Raw genomic sequence first — 16,818 nt, forward strand, 5'->3', positions numbered from 1 at the left:
AAAAAAAAGAGTAATCAGAACGAGGAAATCAATAAACCGTAAGAGCATCTTTAAACAGTTCCTCGGTTAAAATATTTAACTAAAATAATAATCCTAGAATCTCATAGTGCTGAATCTTTGAAATATATTATCTGGTGACAGAAAGGGTACCATCCAGTGGTTCTGTATCATAACAGTTTGTGTAGCTAGTTCATTTATTTCCAGCACTGCAAAATCAGTTGATTTTGCCACAGTGAAGCATTCAGAACTCCAGACTGAAGAGGCATATAGAATGCCAACCTAGCAACACCTTGGAAAGAATAAGACAAGCTCCATCTCAAAAAAAAGAATAGGCAGGATAACTAGTTAGACCTGGCATTACACAGTTTATAGTATTTTTGAGACCAGACCGAAAGTAACTGAGTGTCCACATTCTATCACCAGGTAGAAATCTGGGGTAATATGCAGTCTTGTGGGGAGATCGGGAGATGAGCCCATCTCAGAATATCATGATTTCCATGGGAAATGGCATCTTTCCCTCAGAAAGTTAAATAAAACTGACAAACACATGCATCTCTTCATGGATGTGTCTTTATCATTGCAGGTGTTTGGGCACTTGTTTCCAGATGCTTACTGCCATGAATCCTGAGCAAAGGGAGACAGCTTTTTCCAGAACAAATATGTTTGCCCACCTGTATAAGGGTAAAGCATCCAACTCTTTTTTTCCAAGGATTTACTGCATAAATCAAACAGCTTAGCTCACAGGTCAAGATTTCTGGAAGGTTACCTGGGCTCGCAGTTGTTACTTGTTGCAGCATAAGAGCATCCCTGCTCTAGCCTTGGATGAGAGAAACTCAGAATAGCATCTATTTGTTAAGGCCAAAGCCCTTAACAAATACACCAGAAGTAGGAACTTAAAAAAAATAAAAATAAAAATAAAAATTTGGAGAAATTAAATAGTATGGTAGGCAGAAAGAAATATTTGACACCTAAGGGGTGCCAAATAGAACTATCATCTTCTGCAAAACTTACCATTGAACTGATGATACCATAGAAGTTCACTTTTCTTATTGCCTAAATATAGAGTGGATTAGAGAAGAATATCTAAACCTGAAGTGTGCTACGTATTTTACAGTTTGAAATGTTTTGTATGTGGACTATGAAAAACACCATACTGACCCTCTTCCCCCCAAAAAAATAAACTGAAAGAAACCATCTCCAAACCCTATTAAAGATTATCTTCTCCAAACTCTTTCTGACTTTCAAAAAGGAACGGCTAAAACAAACCACTGCAATTGAACAAGACTGTAACCTCAAGGAATACATAACATACTGTTTGCACATAAAACATTCTTCCATGTGACATATGGCATGATCACCACAAGCATAACAGCACTGCTTACAATGCTAATATTGCCACCCACAAAACTCTAACTTTGCAGCAACTTAAATTTGATAGCAATAGGAGCAGTAGCTGAACCATAGTATCCTGCTGGCATAGATCTCATCTTCGGAGGTGCTTCAAATCAATTATATGTATTTAGGGGGAAGGAGAGAGTCAGGTGGAATTTATTTAAGCACAACATTAATGTTCTATTGAAATAATTAACCATTGATAAGCAGTAGGTAGCACAGCATGGAAGACGTCCTTGAATTTTTTGGAAGAATGTATTAACAAATACTTTTGTTTCACTAGAATTCATTCTATTGTTATTTTCAAGGTGAGTGCCCCAGTTAAGCTGAAACACCTCCCCCATCTCAAGTTTCGAGTTTTCATTCTGCACAGGAAGTTACCTCTATGTTGATTAATTTTCCAACCTTGGACTTTAAGAAAATTCCACGTTTAGACACTGAGAAACTTCAAAATTATATTCTTCTATAAAAAGCTAATTAGTGATATGTGCTGGAGTGCTGTTTTCTTCTTCTTCCTTTTAAATATAAATTTAGATTCTGGAATCAAGCCTTGATGTAGACAGTATTTTCAGCAACAAGTTCAAGGACGCAGAAGAGGAATAACCACAACCTATTGTAGAAACATAAACTGAGGTGAGAAACAGCTTGCCAAATAGCTACTATGCCTAAGAGCCTTAAGTAGAAGATTACAAAAAAATCTGGCTACTGAAAGGTTACCTTTCAGAAAGAAAAATAGAAACAAAAATGTCAGGTAGTTCAATATTAGTTTATTAAATCAGCATTCTTTATCATCACTTCATAAAAATGATTACAAAGCATATTAAAATATATTACAATATCTGCAAGGAATTTATTGTATAATAAAAGTGCAATAACAATGAACTTGGTTTGCCTAACTAGACAAAGTGAAACGCTCTGCACAGGTCAAACTCCCTCAAAAAATAAATGAGTGCCTTTGAAGGGAAAATACAGTATTTAACAAAAGCATTAGAAAAGGTAAGCATGTGAAGTAGAAAAAGTTCATGTTCATTTTCTCCATGTTAAGTTATATTAAGTTATACATACCTAATATACTTCAAATTCTTTGCTTAAATTCCACCAAACTCAGTGCGTATTGCGAATGGAAGGAAGTGAGAAGAAAGAGGGTACATTTCAAGTACTGTAGATGAATGATGTTTCAAGTCAGGGACCAGATAGATACTGCTGCTTTTATACCAGGTTCCATACCACTCCTAACAACCGGGACCTCACCCCTATCTGAAGATCTTTGCAAACTCATCATTTTCTAACTTTCACAGTTTTACAAGTTTTTTGCTGTCCTGTAGTGTAGGTCGTGTAACCTTTGAAAGTTATCCTACATTTTCTCTTCCAATCTACAGCAAAAATCTAACTGATTTTTATGTTAACAGAATTATGGTTGGGAATTACAGCTGTAGCAGAATAGTTGGAGAAGAGCTAAAAAGCAGCAGTCTCTACTTGGGCTTACAGCAGCAAGCTACACCAATAAGCACTGATTTCACAGGATGAATTCTTGGCAGTTTTGAATGATCTCACAGAAAACGTAATCAAAATCCTAAGCATAAAATGACCCACAAATCCAGGACCTTGTTCTTTCTTGAGAAGAGATTAATCACAACATCAACCAAACAACAAAGGTGATCTAATATTGATGTTCCCAATAACTACCTAGAGCACAATTTCACGAGAAGGCAATCCTGCTCCCTTCCCCACTTCTCATACTCCACACACTGGCTCACTAACTCAGCAGAGCACAATCCAGATTACATCCCCTGAGCAACAGCACCTTACTAGATTGGTTTAGCTGTGCAAGAAATTGCAGTTTAAAGTCCAAGTGAAATGTACTTGAATTCCTACCAACTAAGTATGACTTCTGTTAAGACACGCCAGTGCATGGCGCCACATATCTGCATATATATTTATGTGCATAGCTCTGCATGCTTTTACTCCTTCAGATCAACAGAGCAAATCCACCTGTTTTACTATATATGCTCCATGCATTCTCCTTCCCCTTCAAGTCTTGCAGGAAAAGAGCTAACCATTTCAACTGTATCTAAGCAAAGTATTTTAACTTATCAAAATGACAAGCAAAGTATTTTAACTTATCAAAATGACACATTTCAATTTGTCTCCTCTAGTCCAAATTAGTACATTCTCATGGAGTCTGAATAAAAGGCTGCGTTGTCCATTTCACTACCAATAAAACCTAGAAAAAATAAATCACTGAGAAACTATTTTGCCCCTCTCCCTTCATTGTAGGAGGATATTTGTACTGGCATGGGATCACACCGCTCCAATGCATTTGGTGTATCACCCCAGAAGTGTAGTGGGAATTCAAACACAGGTCCACCTTGGAATCCTGTTCAGCAGAAGAGCAAGGTAAGACAGAGTTGGAAGATCAACAACTTTCTTCAGCTTTTCACACTCTACAGTGGTCACAATATGCAAGCTTTCTTTATTTTTCTTGGTAACTGTCCTTGCAATGCTGATCTAGTTGGTCATTATTGCACAAATTTGTCACAGACACTACACACATTACTACTGGTGCAGCCTGACTTTTAACATCCTTGCAATGTCTATATGATACCTTGTGTTCAATCAAAAATAAATTACAAAGAAAATGGTTTACTCTGCAGAAATACAGTAGGTTCACAGTTAAATTTCACAGCTCTGTGAAAGAGAATAGAGATGCACAAAGGCTATTTTGACTCCTAACATAGGTCTAACAGAAATAAAGATGGTGTAATTGAATGATAAGAGAAAAAAAACTAAGACAAATGAAAGAGAGCAAGTTCACAAGAATGATCAACTATGCCAGAATATCTTTGACCTGGACGCCTGACAAGGTGAAGGTGATTTTCCATCACTACTTAAAATGGCTTTATTTTTTTCACATGGTAGTGCAGTCACAAATTTCACGGTAGTTTCACATCAGAATAAAAAAAATGCAGGAAGATAGGAGGTCTGGAAAGATTCAAAGTATGAAACCTGACTGACAATTTACGAATGTATGATTTAAAGAAAAAGCTGAGGCTCTTCTTAAATCACCTACAAATCTGACTGAAGTCTTAACTTGGATACAACACTCAAACTAATTTCCTCCCCAAAACTGCTGCAAGGATGCTAAAACACTTTTTGGCTTGTTCCATCTCAGAAGGCACTATTGCTAACCCTTACTGAGACTCAAAAAGTGCTTGAAGTCACAGTACCTTTGATATGCAGGGCATTTCATACTACAGATGGTGGAGTAAAAGTCAGTTCTTGCTCCCAGTCATAGACCTAACCTGACTGCAAAATGTGACTTCAAAAAAGAATTGGCCCTCCCCAAAAGACTAAAGTTCACCGGGCCAAAAATTTAACTTCTTTTAAGGTACTGATAAAAATCAGTATGTTCAACATTTTGATTGCATTGTTAGAAAAATGGATGTTTAATAACCATCTATTCCTTTTGTGGATTGTTTCCAATAAAGGAATAATATTTGGAGAAGCCAATCTACAACTTCATTTCAATCAATGTAAAGATCCTGTTACTGGCTCCATCTCTCAAATCTGCCACCATATCAATACAGTCTCTCTTTGGTGGTTGTCAGCTATGTGTTGGCAAAAGATAAAGACAAAAACTTCCCTAAAAATAAAAAAAGTATATAAAATAATATATACAGACATCTGTATAATTATCTGTAAATAGGAATTAAATATCCATGAAAATCTGAGACAATTCAAGGTACTTTGAAGATGCTGACTTTGAACGATGCACCTTTTCTTTCTGAACTGAATCTGAGGCTTTATTTCAATGAAAACCAGTTTATGTTTTTTTCAAACTTATGAAAGCATTCTGCTCTCACTTTGAAACACTCAGGAATTTGTCTGTAGTGCAGCTAAACTAAAACCTCAAAAGAAACTCTGAAGGCAAAGAAGAAAGGAGATTCTGTTCTTTCAACAATAATACTGAGTATATAGTGCTGTACAAATCTGAAGAAGCAGATATTCAGATAAGACACAGTGATGACAGATAGAAATATATTTTGTACTTTATAGCTCTAAGTACTGAAGTTTTAAAACCAGTCTGCTCCTAAACAAGTCTGGTCATATTCTGAACATTTCTTAAAAGACTCCTGCCACAACTCCTCTTTTACTGTACTCCCAATTCAAATAAGATACAACGAAAGAGATGCTAACGTTCACTTAACATCTGAAGTATGTTTTTAGTGTAGAAAATGTTCTTTGTATGGGCAGGTGAATGTAACATTTAGAGCTTCCTTACACTAACTAAAATAAATAGTGGCGAAACTTGTGGTTGCTTAAGTGTTTACATTTGATGAAGGTCAGCTATTCAATAAATGGGATTTTTTTTCACCACTTTATGGTTGTGGAGGCAGCAAGATATGGAAGCAGCATCACCTTACCATCACATATTATGATAGATTTATACAAGGCACTTGTGGATAAGCATTTCTCAGTGACGATCAGCAAGGACTAATACACAAACATTTCCCTGCTTCTGATTTCAGTAATGTGAGTGAAATGTGTTGTGAGGGTTTAAATATCTAAGCCTAATTTAAAATGTTGGTAGTTTCAAAACATTTGTTGAAACATATCCAAAATCCTCATCCTTCCCCTAGTATTTTTCATTCTGCTGTCTGCAATGGTTTCCTGTGAGATGGTGGCACCAGGTGGGGAGGTAGTGTGCCAGGCAGTTCATATCCATCCAGTTTAATCTTGATGAGATGTTTTGCTAATGCAAACTCCTCCTCATCCAACATTCCATCACCATCACAGTCTGCAAGCTTCCAGATCTTACCCAAAACGCTGTTGGGCAGTTTGGAAGTCACCATCTCTTTCTTTGCATTGATCCCAGATATTTTGCCATTGATTGGTGATAGAGTATAGAAAATCTCATCATAAGCAGGTTTATCTTTGGCAACAACCCACTCATCTTCATCAGCTCCTTCCTTTGCACCTTCTCCATATCCGTGGCCAAAAGGTCCTGCCATGGTGCCATCAAACGCCCCACCATGTACCATCTCTGTGGGCATATTGCTCTCTTCCTGGGTGATCAGGCTCATCAGGGAGGCAATCTTGTTGGCCAGCATGTTATCCACAGCTTCAATTAGCTTTGGTTTCAAAGAATGAAATTTAGTGAAGTCACACATCTCCAATTGCTCCTGTCAATGACATAAAAAAGGTTTTGGTGACAGTAGTTAGAAAAGCTTTTGATACAATGAAAATGATAGGGAATGGATTTCAAATGAAAATAACCTGTAACTTTTTGAAGTAGTTTCCATAACTGAAACCAGAATTTGTCTTGAAAGAGAAGTAAAGCGAACACTGCATTTACAACTGATTTTCAAAATGGCAGTGCTTAAGAACAGAGCATTTGACGATGTTACCTAACAACTTTTCATTTGATGATTTTCTTCTCTACTTGCATATTTCCAATGGAGTACGCAGAAAGGCTAGCAGGACTAAAGTCCTACTTGCATACTCCCTTGTAAATACGTGTGTAGGGCCTCAATCCTGCTAGCCCAACTGCAAGTGCTTAAGGTTAAAAATAAATCCAGGAGTTTGCAGGACTGCTCTGATTTTATAGATTAAACTACTTTTTTGTGGGTAGGTTATGAAGCAACATCCTTTATCAATAAAGAAAAGTTAGGTTGAGTCGGGTTAAGAGCAGCAGTGTTTTTTAAAGAGCTGCCATAAGTCATGAAGTCATTTCGTCCCTGCTGAGTTTCCATCTTCTACATAAACTCCTATTAACCCCAGGGAGATTTTTAAATATTTCAACACGCCCTATTTCAACACAAGTCCAAGCAAGTCCTATGTCAGACCATAGAAAAATTAAAAAATATATTTTTTGTTTTTCTACATGCAAAAGACCATGCAGAAAAAGAGAGGTACAGTGGAAATCTGGTCTAGTATAAAATGGGGAGGTTGGTGGCCCTGCCTGTGGCAGGGGGGGTTGGAGATTCATGATTCTTGAGGTCCCTTCCAATCTGGGCCATTCTGTGATTCTGTGAAACATATCTATACACAAACACACACACAAAAAACCCTACAACACTAAAAAAAAAAACTAACCAAAGCAGAATGGCATTAAACTGCTTAAACAGACGATGTTAAAGCTACTCCTCTACACATCTGAACTGTAATAAACATAGAAACCTGAAGCACAGAGAAGTTACTTCACCTGTGCACAAAGAAGTTGGGATTTCTCAAAGGAAAAATTTCCAACCAACAATGATCAGATTTAAATCAGATGAATTTTATGCATAATCAGGCGAATATTTATGCACAGTCACCTGACTTGTAGCAACTGAGCAGTTTAGGTTTATTATGTGCAGTACATCTTAGAAAGCAAAGGTCAAATCTGCTATCTATTTTCTCACAGTTTTTTCCTCAGTACAGAAGTCGTCTTTCATGTATACATTTGCTGCCATCTGCTGCTGAAGTTTAATGATATACACTACTAATATGATAAAGTTGTGTGCAAATTGTTTCAATACCCCAACTGAGAAGTAGTACTTCGTATTTCCTATCATGAACAAAAGTGGCAAAGGGAAGAAAAGAAAAGCTCAACTTGTCCCTTGCAAAACTCCCTCTAAAACCTAACATCATGAAATCCTTTCTCAGCAATCATGCCTGTGAAAATCTTGTGCAAATTCTACAATTTACTGTCTCACGCAAACAATCGGTTACTAAGTTAAATCTTTTAATTCATAGAAGAAACTTGTGCATCCCTATATTAAAATAGTCAGCCATCACTCTATACGTTTAGTAGTTTAAATATCCCACATAAATTGGGAGTTATATATAAATGCCCATCTGAAAAACATTCTCCATCACAGCTGTGACTAGCTCCTCATCTCAAGTTCGTCAGCTTGGAAGATTAGTTATCTTCTAATTCAAACATCATATAAGATGCCAACGATCTGAGATGAAAGGATTGTGAACTAAAGTTTGGATAATAAATGGGAAAGCATTGATAACACAACAGCTGTCCTTCTCTAAAGGAAGCGACCAAAAGTCTATACAGAGTTAAAGAAAAAAAAATTAACAATACAAGTATAAACTAAGAACTTCTATCTTTCTTCTTCACATAATACCATCTCAAAAGGACAGGAAAAAAAACTGAAAAGCTTTTAAGGCACACTTTTCACATAATACAATGCCTTTGTTACTGGCAAACAGTATCAATGAGTGCAAGAACAGAGGAAGGTGAACATGAATAATGTGTGACTACAGGTATCTTCACTTATCCAAATATCTGTTAGCAATACAAAAGCAGTACAAATACCCATATTTAGGACACCTCAATTTTATCTGAAGCATCTTCAGAAATGTTTAGTATTTTCTGCCACAAAAGAACAAATATTGGCTAAAAGGTCAGTTCTCATTCCTTAAAGCAATTTCTACAGTCTTGTATCTACGAATGGACATGATAAGGAAATTATCAGTCATTTTCATTTTGTGCTGCTTCCATGTCATGCTAACATGAGTAACTGATTGTCATTTCTGTTACTCCTTCACCGTTTGCCTGAAGGTTCCAAATTATCATGCTGAGACACTCTGTCCTATCTTTTTTAATTTGGCAATCTTGTTGGAAAATTAATATGATTTCAGTAAGTGCAAACTATCATTTTACCTGCATTTTCCTGACTTCAGGGAAGTCCCCTGCTGAGATATGATATTCTCTTTGCAGCTGGCTATAGATCTCAGGTAGCCTGCTGATCAGCTCCTTCTTCTTGTTCTCTTTTCCAAACATAGAGGGCATTTCTTTTTTCAGATAGCTGATGATGTAAGCATGTACCTAAGAAGAAGCAAAGTTGAAATCAATACTACTGCTTATCTAAACTTAACGACATTAGTGTTCTCCACCCAGGTCACAAAAGTAAGCGTAAAGAATGTACTCCCTAAGATACCTCAAGGGCAACATTATCAACAGTTGTTTGTGGAACCTCACAATTAGAGAAAGAGCTGTCAAATAGATTTTGCTGCTGTCAACAATCCTTTTAAGGGAAAAATGAAATCAACTGCATTTAAAAAAAGATGTACACTTGGGGAAAAGAAAATCAAGTGCAGTTTAAGGAGGAGTATTGCACAGCATTTTACAGAGACGTCATTGTGACACTACATTGATGGATTGTACAGACAGCGTCAGCTGAATGGTCCATCCATGTCATCACTGGAGAGCTGTAACACTATTTACTTGTCTTGCCAATTATTGTGAGAAGCAATTGGTAATGGCTTGAGTAATTCCAGTATGTTAAGTGGTCCGGCTATCTAATTGAAGTGACACTGCATTCCTACCTATTTACTCAGAGAAAAGTGAGCACATAAAGTCTATATTTATGTAGCCACAAAAGTATGACGGAGCAGTCAGTATGCTATAGTAACAGCATGCCTTGGATGCCATGCAAAGTGTCAGAAAAAATGTGAAGCCGTTCTATCAAATAAGTAAAGGCATTGATTTAGGATTACAAGTCCTAAACCACTTGGATACTTGCAGAATTCTCTGAGTTTCCGATCTGCTGGGATCAAGATAAAGCAGCATCTGTCCCATACACTGATCCTCCATCCACTCTTCCCCAAGCCATACATTTCTTCCCCTTGCTGCCCTCCCATCACCTTTCACCAACAAAAGGATCTTTGTGGCCAGGCAGTGAGCAATATGGTCCAGGACAATACTGGGGGAAGATAGACTACTACAAAGAAGCAGCAGTAAAAAACATGAGGATGCCTATATGGCAATGAGTATAATTAACACCTACCAAACCACAGCAGAATATATATATTGTATATAACCCTTACACATAACATGCAGGGAAAGTATGGTTCCATTCTTTTACTACATTCATTTAGAATCTTACTAGAATCTGGAAAAAGAATATATTTGCTTATAAAATAAAATAGTGTAACCAATTTTTCTTTGCATGTCTTAAATTCAAGCTTAAAGTTATATTTGACTTAACAAAACAACAGCTATGCAAAAATAGATTGTATAGATGATATGCATCCAACACCACTTCCTATCTAAAAGGAATACATGTATTTTAATTGCACATAGACTCAAGTTCCTACAGAATAGGAAAAAAAAGCAGCATAAAGAAGTAGTGGCTTTTACATAAAACCATGGCATTTTTTAATAGAAGAGACGTGAATATTCTCTAGAATGACAGAATCGATTAAGGGGGGATATTTCCAACACAGTTTATAAATATTAGGCAATATTATGGATCTTATGTTTAAAATACTTCTCTGAATTATTTTTTTTTTTTAAGTAAGTATTACATCTATAGTTGACAAGCAGTAACAGTTTTGCTGGTGCGTGCCAATAGGCATGTATGTTTCTTAAAGATAAGAAGAATTCTCATCAGAATGGGAAAGTGAGCCACAGGACTTAAAAAAAAAAAAAAAGTTGTCTAATACCCAAATTTGCCAGGAAGTTAACAGTTTGCACTTGTTTTGGTTTACTGAACGTGTTTAAGAAGGGCTTAAGAAGAGAGTCATATAGAAATAGAGCCAAAAATACCATGCAATGCTGCAAAGATATTTGAATCAATAATTAAATAATTTTAATAATCAAAGTTCAGAACAGAAGGCAGAAAGATGACACTGGAACAATTACACTGCTAAAGATATATAGCTTATTCTCCTTCCTGAGCTGATACACGTGCCCCATAGGCACTGTTTTGTATTCACCTTTATTCATTTTTATTTTATGTTACACAGAAATGCCTAGAAATGATCTGATTGTAATGATTAGCTCTAAAGTTAGGGAGGCTTCCCAATACAAGTCTTTATTTCCTCCTATTTACCTCTGCATCTTCTTTCTCGAAAAAACAGACCATTCAATCAATTTACTGATTCTCTACTGGATAGAGAAAGACTGGGAAGGATGAGAAAGGGCACACTGAAAAAAATCCTCAGTTAATTTAGCTAATATCTTTACCTTCGCAAGTCTTGCTCTCTTAATGAGATCGTTGAGCTTCCGCACGGCAGCCTTCTGAGGGAGACTCTGGATATCCTGGAAAAGATCCTGTGCCTCTGCTTCAAACAGCCTTCGATTCTCTGTGTTTCGGAGAGGTTGGGCCCAGAAGGAGCCGATGTAGACCCGCAGCACCTCTGGAGTGTTGATCACCTTTCCTAGGGACCACATGAGTGCACCATAGACCCTCATCAGCTGCTGTGTGTCCACTTGGTCAGCCTTATTAAGCACAACCCTAATCTTGTCATCCTGGCCCCGGAATGCCTTTATGGCCTCTGAAAACTCATCAGATATATCCAGCTTATGGGCATCAAAAAGGAGGATGATGCGGTCGACCCTCTCAGCAAACCACTGGAGGACTTGGCAGAAGTCATAGCCTGAGGAGAGAATACACTATTACAGTTTTCTGCTCAGAGGAGGGAGTCTCAGAGAATGTAGGGTAGGGGTGTAGAATAAGGAGATGATAGCATCTTCCTGGAGAAAAAGAGGAGGTGGACCAACTAGAAAAGAATGGACAGTGAGGTCAAAACAACTGTATCCTACATTTCTTTAGACAGGTTTCACTGTTACCACCTTTGGTTAATATTGCTGCCCTTCTGATTTTCCTCAGCCTTTCCATCCATCACCCACATTACAATCTTTCGTGCGGCTGTTAGTTACCAGCTTACACTCATGTTTGCCTCTTTCTAGAGGTTCTGATTTCAGCATGGGGAGTGAGCTGAGCATCATCGTGGGGCTATTACCACAGGTTCTCCTCTCACTATTAATGCCAGCCACTCTTGAGGCACCGTCTATCTGTACTAATGTGCAGATAGACAGTGCACACTAAAGTGCAAATGCAGCACTTCGGCCTAAGTCACCAATCAAAAATTTTTGGACTTAAAAACCATTTCCAAGCTCCTATCTCTTTGCATTGCAACACTTGCTGTTATTTCTGCCACAGCAAACTCTGAAATCCAACTTACAAGTGATGTGCTGATGGCTTTGAGGATGCGACAGCTTACAGAACACAAATCAGTAGTGACCTTTCTGACCATCTGAAAGTGACTTTTTGATGTTCTGAAGGAAAGACAGCTTGTAGCACCTGTCTGAATGCTTTTATAAATGCAGATGAAAGCTTAATCCAGACATCAAAAAGCGTTCAGGAACTCTTTAATCTGGAAGTGACACATTCTATCTGCTCTCACCACAAATGATACGGCACTGGGCTGAGTATGCATGTGACTCATCTTGTTTGAGTAAGGAACAGCAAACTCTGACCAAGAACTGATATTCCAGCCCAACACTTCCTCTCAGAAAGAAGTGTAGATGCTTCTCAGCCTTTTGCTGCTCTACTGTTGCTACTTCTTCAAAAGTTTGTCCCAAAGACTCTGTCAACTACTATATCCAGACTGAGGGTGTCTCAGAAATTACAGAAGAAGAATCTACTTGCAAGTGCATATTAAAAAGCCACAAGTCACCCTCATATCCAGCTAAGGGATGGAAGGGAGCAGCAACCCACGAGCAGCACTGCAGAACACTTCAGCTCATCCTGAGCTTCAGGTGGGATGGAGCCAGTGCCTCCAGCAGAGGCCTCCAGCAGAGGCACCAGGATCAGGTGACCATAATGTGCTCAGCAAGGAGACAGAGAACAAAACAGAATTATGTGAATGAGATAAAACAGTTGGGAGAGATATGGTGCAAGCTGACCAGCTCTGCAAACACTGATGAGAGCAATGAACGTGTACTCTTGTGTATCACTGGCCCAGGGCAAAATACCAGCCCTAGGTACAACAGTCACAAGCCCCACAGCTATGTAATCATGCAGTACAAGTGGGGTCAATTTGCTGTGTCAGTCAGTAACAAAGATTAAGACAAATGATAGACTTCTCCTTTGGAGACCAAAGTAAATGATTTCCAGATTGCCCTAACACCATCTCCCAGAGTTTCTCCAATTCAGAAAACAGTCGGGGAGAACCTGATGGGTGGCACCCAACCTCTGTCAACAGGGACAGGCAGAGCATCCAGTTCTTCCACCCCTGGGGCTGGTGTTACTGCAGCAGCAGCACACAGGTAACTCGTGGATGAATGCTGCAGTGAAGAGCCTCCATGCTTGGAGAAAATATCCACTTCATGAAGCTGGAGTAGGCAGAGTGTTGAAGCAATTGCCATAAAAATAAGCCTGCAAATACACAAATTCTGGACCTGGATGGGAACAGCTCTTGCCAGAAAGAAGTCTATTGCTCTTTTCTTGTTATGAGTCAGGCATGCACCTAAACTTGCCCACTATTTCAAATGCAGCTCAGTCCCACACAGAAATGCAATTTTTTCTTTTCTTTTTTTTTTTTTTTTTTTTTCTAACTCTGCTGTTCTGGAGTGAGTTTCCAGATATGCCAATGAAAACCTGCATTCCTGTTGCCAGACAGATCCCAAGGATTACAGTGCATCACTGCAGGGAAAGCTTGACACAATTCTTTGCTACATACATCACCTTTTCTAATATTCAACTATATTTTCAGAAACAACACAGAACTGAGAAAATTATGAGTATCTAATAATTCTGATTCTAGAAAATGCAAGGTAAGCAATGCCCTGCATTTTGTGATGAGCTCTTTCCCCATGCTTCTTTAAACTTTTGCCTTAGATTTTGGTACCAGTTAGCTTCCCAGACAGAAAAACGTACATTTCCTTTTCTGTCACCATGCATTCAGTGACATTTGCAATAAAATCGTCGAGGCGTGGTTCCTGAACACTACAAGAGGAAAAGCCACCACATTTTCTGAGTAATTACTTTAATCCTGCTAAGGACAACCATTCTAGCAGCCATGAATCAAATTCTCCTCCCTTTCTCAAAGCAGTTCCTCCCCACACCCTGGCAGCCGTTGCTTCATCTTTCTCCTTTCCTTACACTCATTGTACCTTCCAAATATTGCAGACTCTACCCACATTTGCGTCTGAAATCAGCTTTTGTCCCCAGTGATGCTGCAGAACCTCCTCGCACACTCACGGGGTGGCAACAGCATAGGGACAGCCATTGTCTGATGGAACAATGTCAGCACACATCTGCACATTCTCATCAAGTCACTTACACAGACAGTGAACTGACAGGGACAGGCAGGAAGCTTTGGGCAAATGTTCCTACTGACAACGGGAGCAGGAAAGGTGCATGAGAAAAAAAGATAGCTTTGAATACTGCCCCCACTGCACATCTTTGATCCTCCAGAAAGCAATCAGCTTTTCAAAAAGCAATTTATCCTTGGCCATATTTTGTCAGCTTTCCAGGGCTATAAATATAGCAAACTGGGAAGCAGTGCACCACCTGTATTTCTGCAGTCCCCTTGCTTTTTTCCTGTATTTTGAAATTAAAAGTTGATATGTGCTTGTTGGTAAAAAGAGTGAAGTTGAGGTCCTGTAACCTAAGAATAGTTTTTACTCTTCCATCAAGCATGCTAAAACACAGCCAGAAAGAAAATAAGCTAAACTTCCTAGTTGGTCCTTCCTTGGACACACTCAGGTGAGGCTGGAGGGGCTCTGAACACAGATCTAGCTGTAGGTGTCCTTGTTCACTGCAGGGGAGGTTGGCTAGATGGCCTTTAAAGGTCCCTTCCAACTCAAATTCTATAATTCATCCTCTAGAAACCTAGCTGAAAAACTCAGATGTGAATAAGCACCAATCATGTACAGGATAGAAAGCTACTAATAATAATACTTCTGAGGTGTTATTTCATGTCACAATTCCATTATCGAATTATGAGAAATCTCATTTTATGTATATCCTTTAGAAAATAGCATCAAGTTTCATTAGCAAAACTCAACCTTAAAAAGAAATAAAAAGATGATGAAGACTAAAAAAAAGAAACAAAACGAGCAAGCAAAAATTAAAACCCTGTAAAATTTCGAAATACAAAAGTCTGAAGCTGTCAGAAAAGAAATCCTGCTACGGAATCTCCAGGTATGTTTAGAGCATTTCTGGCAAGCAAAGAAAAGAGTGTCCATGTTTAAGTCTTGTAACCAAATTCAGTGAAAGGAAATAGCAGCTCCAACAGCAAAGAGCACAAGCTGTCACCTTATTTCAGTTAGGAACAGAATTTTGTCTGATAGAGGCAAAATAATAGCAAGTACGTTAGCAAGTGTGCTCAGTTATTTTCAGCTCCTGCAACTCACCCCTGCTTATGCGCTGTTTCTCTCCAGAGAGGATGCCTGGGCTGTCAATGATGCTGATACTCTTCAACACCTGGTTAGGCAACTGAGAACACAGGAATCTGCCAGCAAGGTGGAGAGAAATAAATATTACCAAAGAGCTCTAGCTCATATATAAATTGTACCTTGAGAACTCTCCTTTATGTATTAGCTTTTGGAAAGACTTAAGCGATATTAAACAAAAATGAAAGGGAAAAGCAGAAAAGGGGAAAGGGGGAAAATGTTTTTGAAGTCCTTAGTGAACCCTTTTACTCCTATATTTGTCACCACACTTTCAAAACTAAACAAAGAGATGAAAACATGGGCCATTCATGTAACATTTAGAAAACCAAAAATCATCACACTTTATAAAACAAACATTTTGCTATGATCCAGATGGACATATATAAGAAATGACGGCTCACGTTCTTTGGCTTTTGCCCAAATTGAGAAGAGAAGGGAAGCAGATGGAAAGCCACACAGACAACATGCTTAAATTACTGCCAAGTCAGCCCTCACTTGCTCTGGCAGTGGTTGAATGGCGACTGCTTCTACCTTACCAACCTTCTGGGATGGTTTTTGCAGATGAATGTAAATAAATAGCATTTCTCTTAAAAACAGAGCAAAATATCTTATAACCATACTATCAAAACTGAAAGTTTAAATTACAGGCAATGTGCTTAGAGTAATAATCTCCTATGTATATGACAGGACACAAATTCAGTGGTGGTATTATGAAAAATAACAACTCACATAGCCTCTGAGAGTTACATTTCCCACAGGTTCACAACACCTCACATGTAAGACTCAAATTATTCTGATGCTTCTGGAATAACTTGTGATTAAAAAAAAAAAAACAAGAAACTTTACCTCCCTTCATCATGAACTGCTTTTAAGAGATTTGCATAAGAGTTTAATCTTCTTATGGGGCAGTGGTTGAAGACTATACTGACAGGTGCACAGTGTAATCCAGCCTCTGCAAAGCTTGCACTCTACCACAGAAGGCAAACTGGACAGTCAAATAAAAAGCTGCCATGAGAAAGCAAAGTGTCAACGGTTTACGGGCTGGTTCGGCCCGGTTCCGTGACTAGAAGGGCGGAGGGATCCGCAGATCCGCGCCCCCGGAAAAAAAAGAAAATAAGGGACCCCGAAATAATTGAAAACAGTGGCAACAATCTGAGGTAAAACAAAGTAATTTACTAAATATGGTATCAACAGAATTTTTATAAGGAGAGAGAATGTGAAATTGATGGTGGATCGGCTTA

At 38.4% G+C, this 16,818-nt stretch overlaps 1 protein-coding gene across 1 annotated transcript in view; it reads right to left on the reverse strand.

Annotated features, from left to right (window-relative positions):
- Window positions 1-2,139: 2,139 nt before the first annotated feature.
- Window positions 2,140-16,818, reverse strand: part of EHD4 (EH domain containing 4) — a 15,786-nt gene continuing 1,107 nt past the window's right edge. Inside the window, exons 2-6 of the mRNA XM_019616086.1 lie at window positions 16,424-16,545; window positions 15,539-15,636; window positions 11,360-11,772; window positions 9,053-9,217; window positions 2,140-6,575 (exon numbers count right to left, since the gene is read on the reverse strand). Coding sequence (XP_019471631.1) covers window positions 6,039-6,575; window positions 9,053-9,217; window positions 11,360-11,772; window positions 15,539-15,636; window positions 16,424-16,545 — 1,335 coding nt within the window. The 3' untranslated portion in view covers window positions 2,140-6,038. The remainder of the gene's footprint in view (window positions 6,576-9,052; window positions 9,218-11,359; window positions 11,773-15,538; window positions 15,637-16,423; window positions 16,546-16,818) is intronic.

This window comes from Meleagris gallopavo, chromosome 5, assembly GCF_000146605.3.
Source record: "Meleagris gallopavo isolate NT-WF06-2002-E0010 breed Aviagen turkey brand Nicholas breeding stock chromosome 5, Turkey_5.1, whole genome shotgun sequence".
NCBI classification, from domain to species: Eukaryota; Metazoa; Chordata; class Aves; order Galliformes; family Phasianidae; genus Meleagris; species Meleagris gallopavo.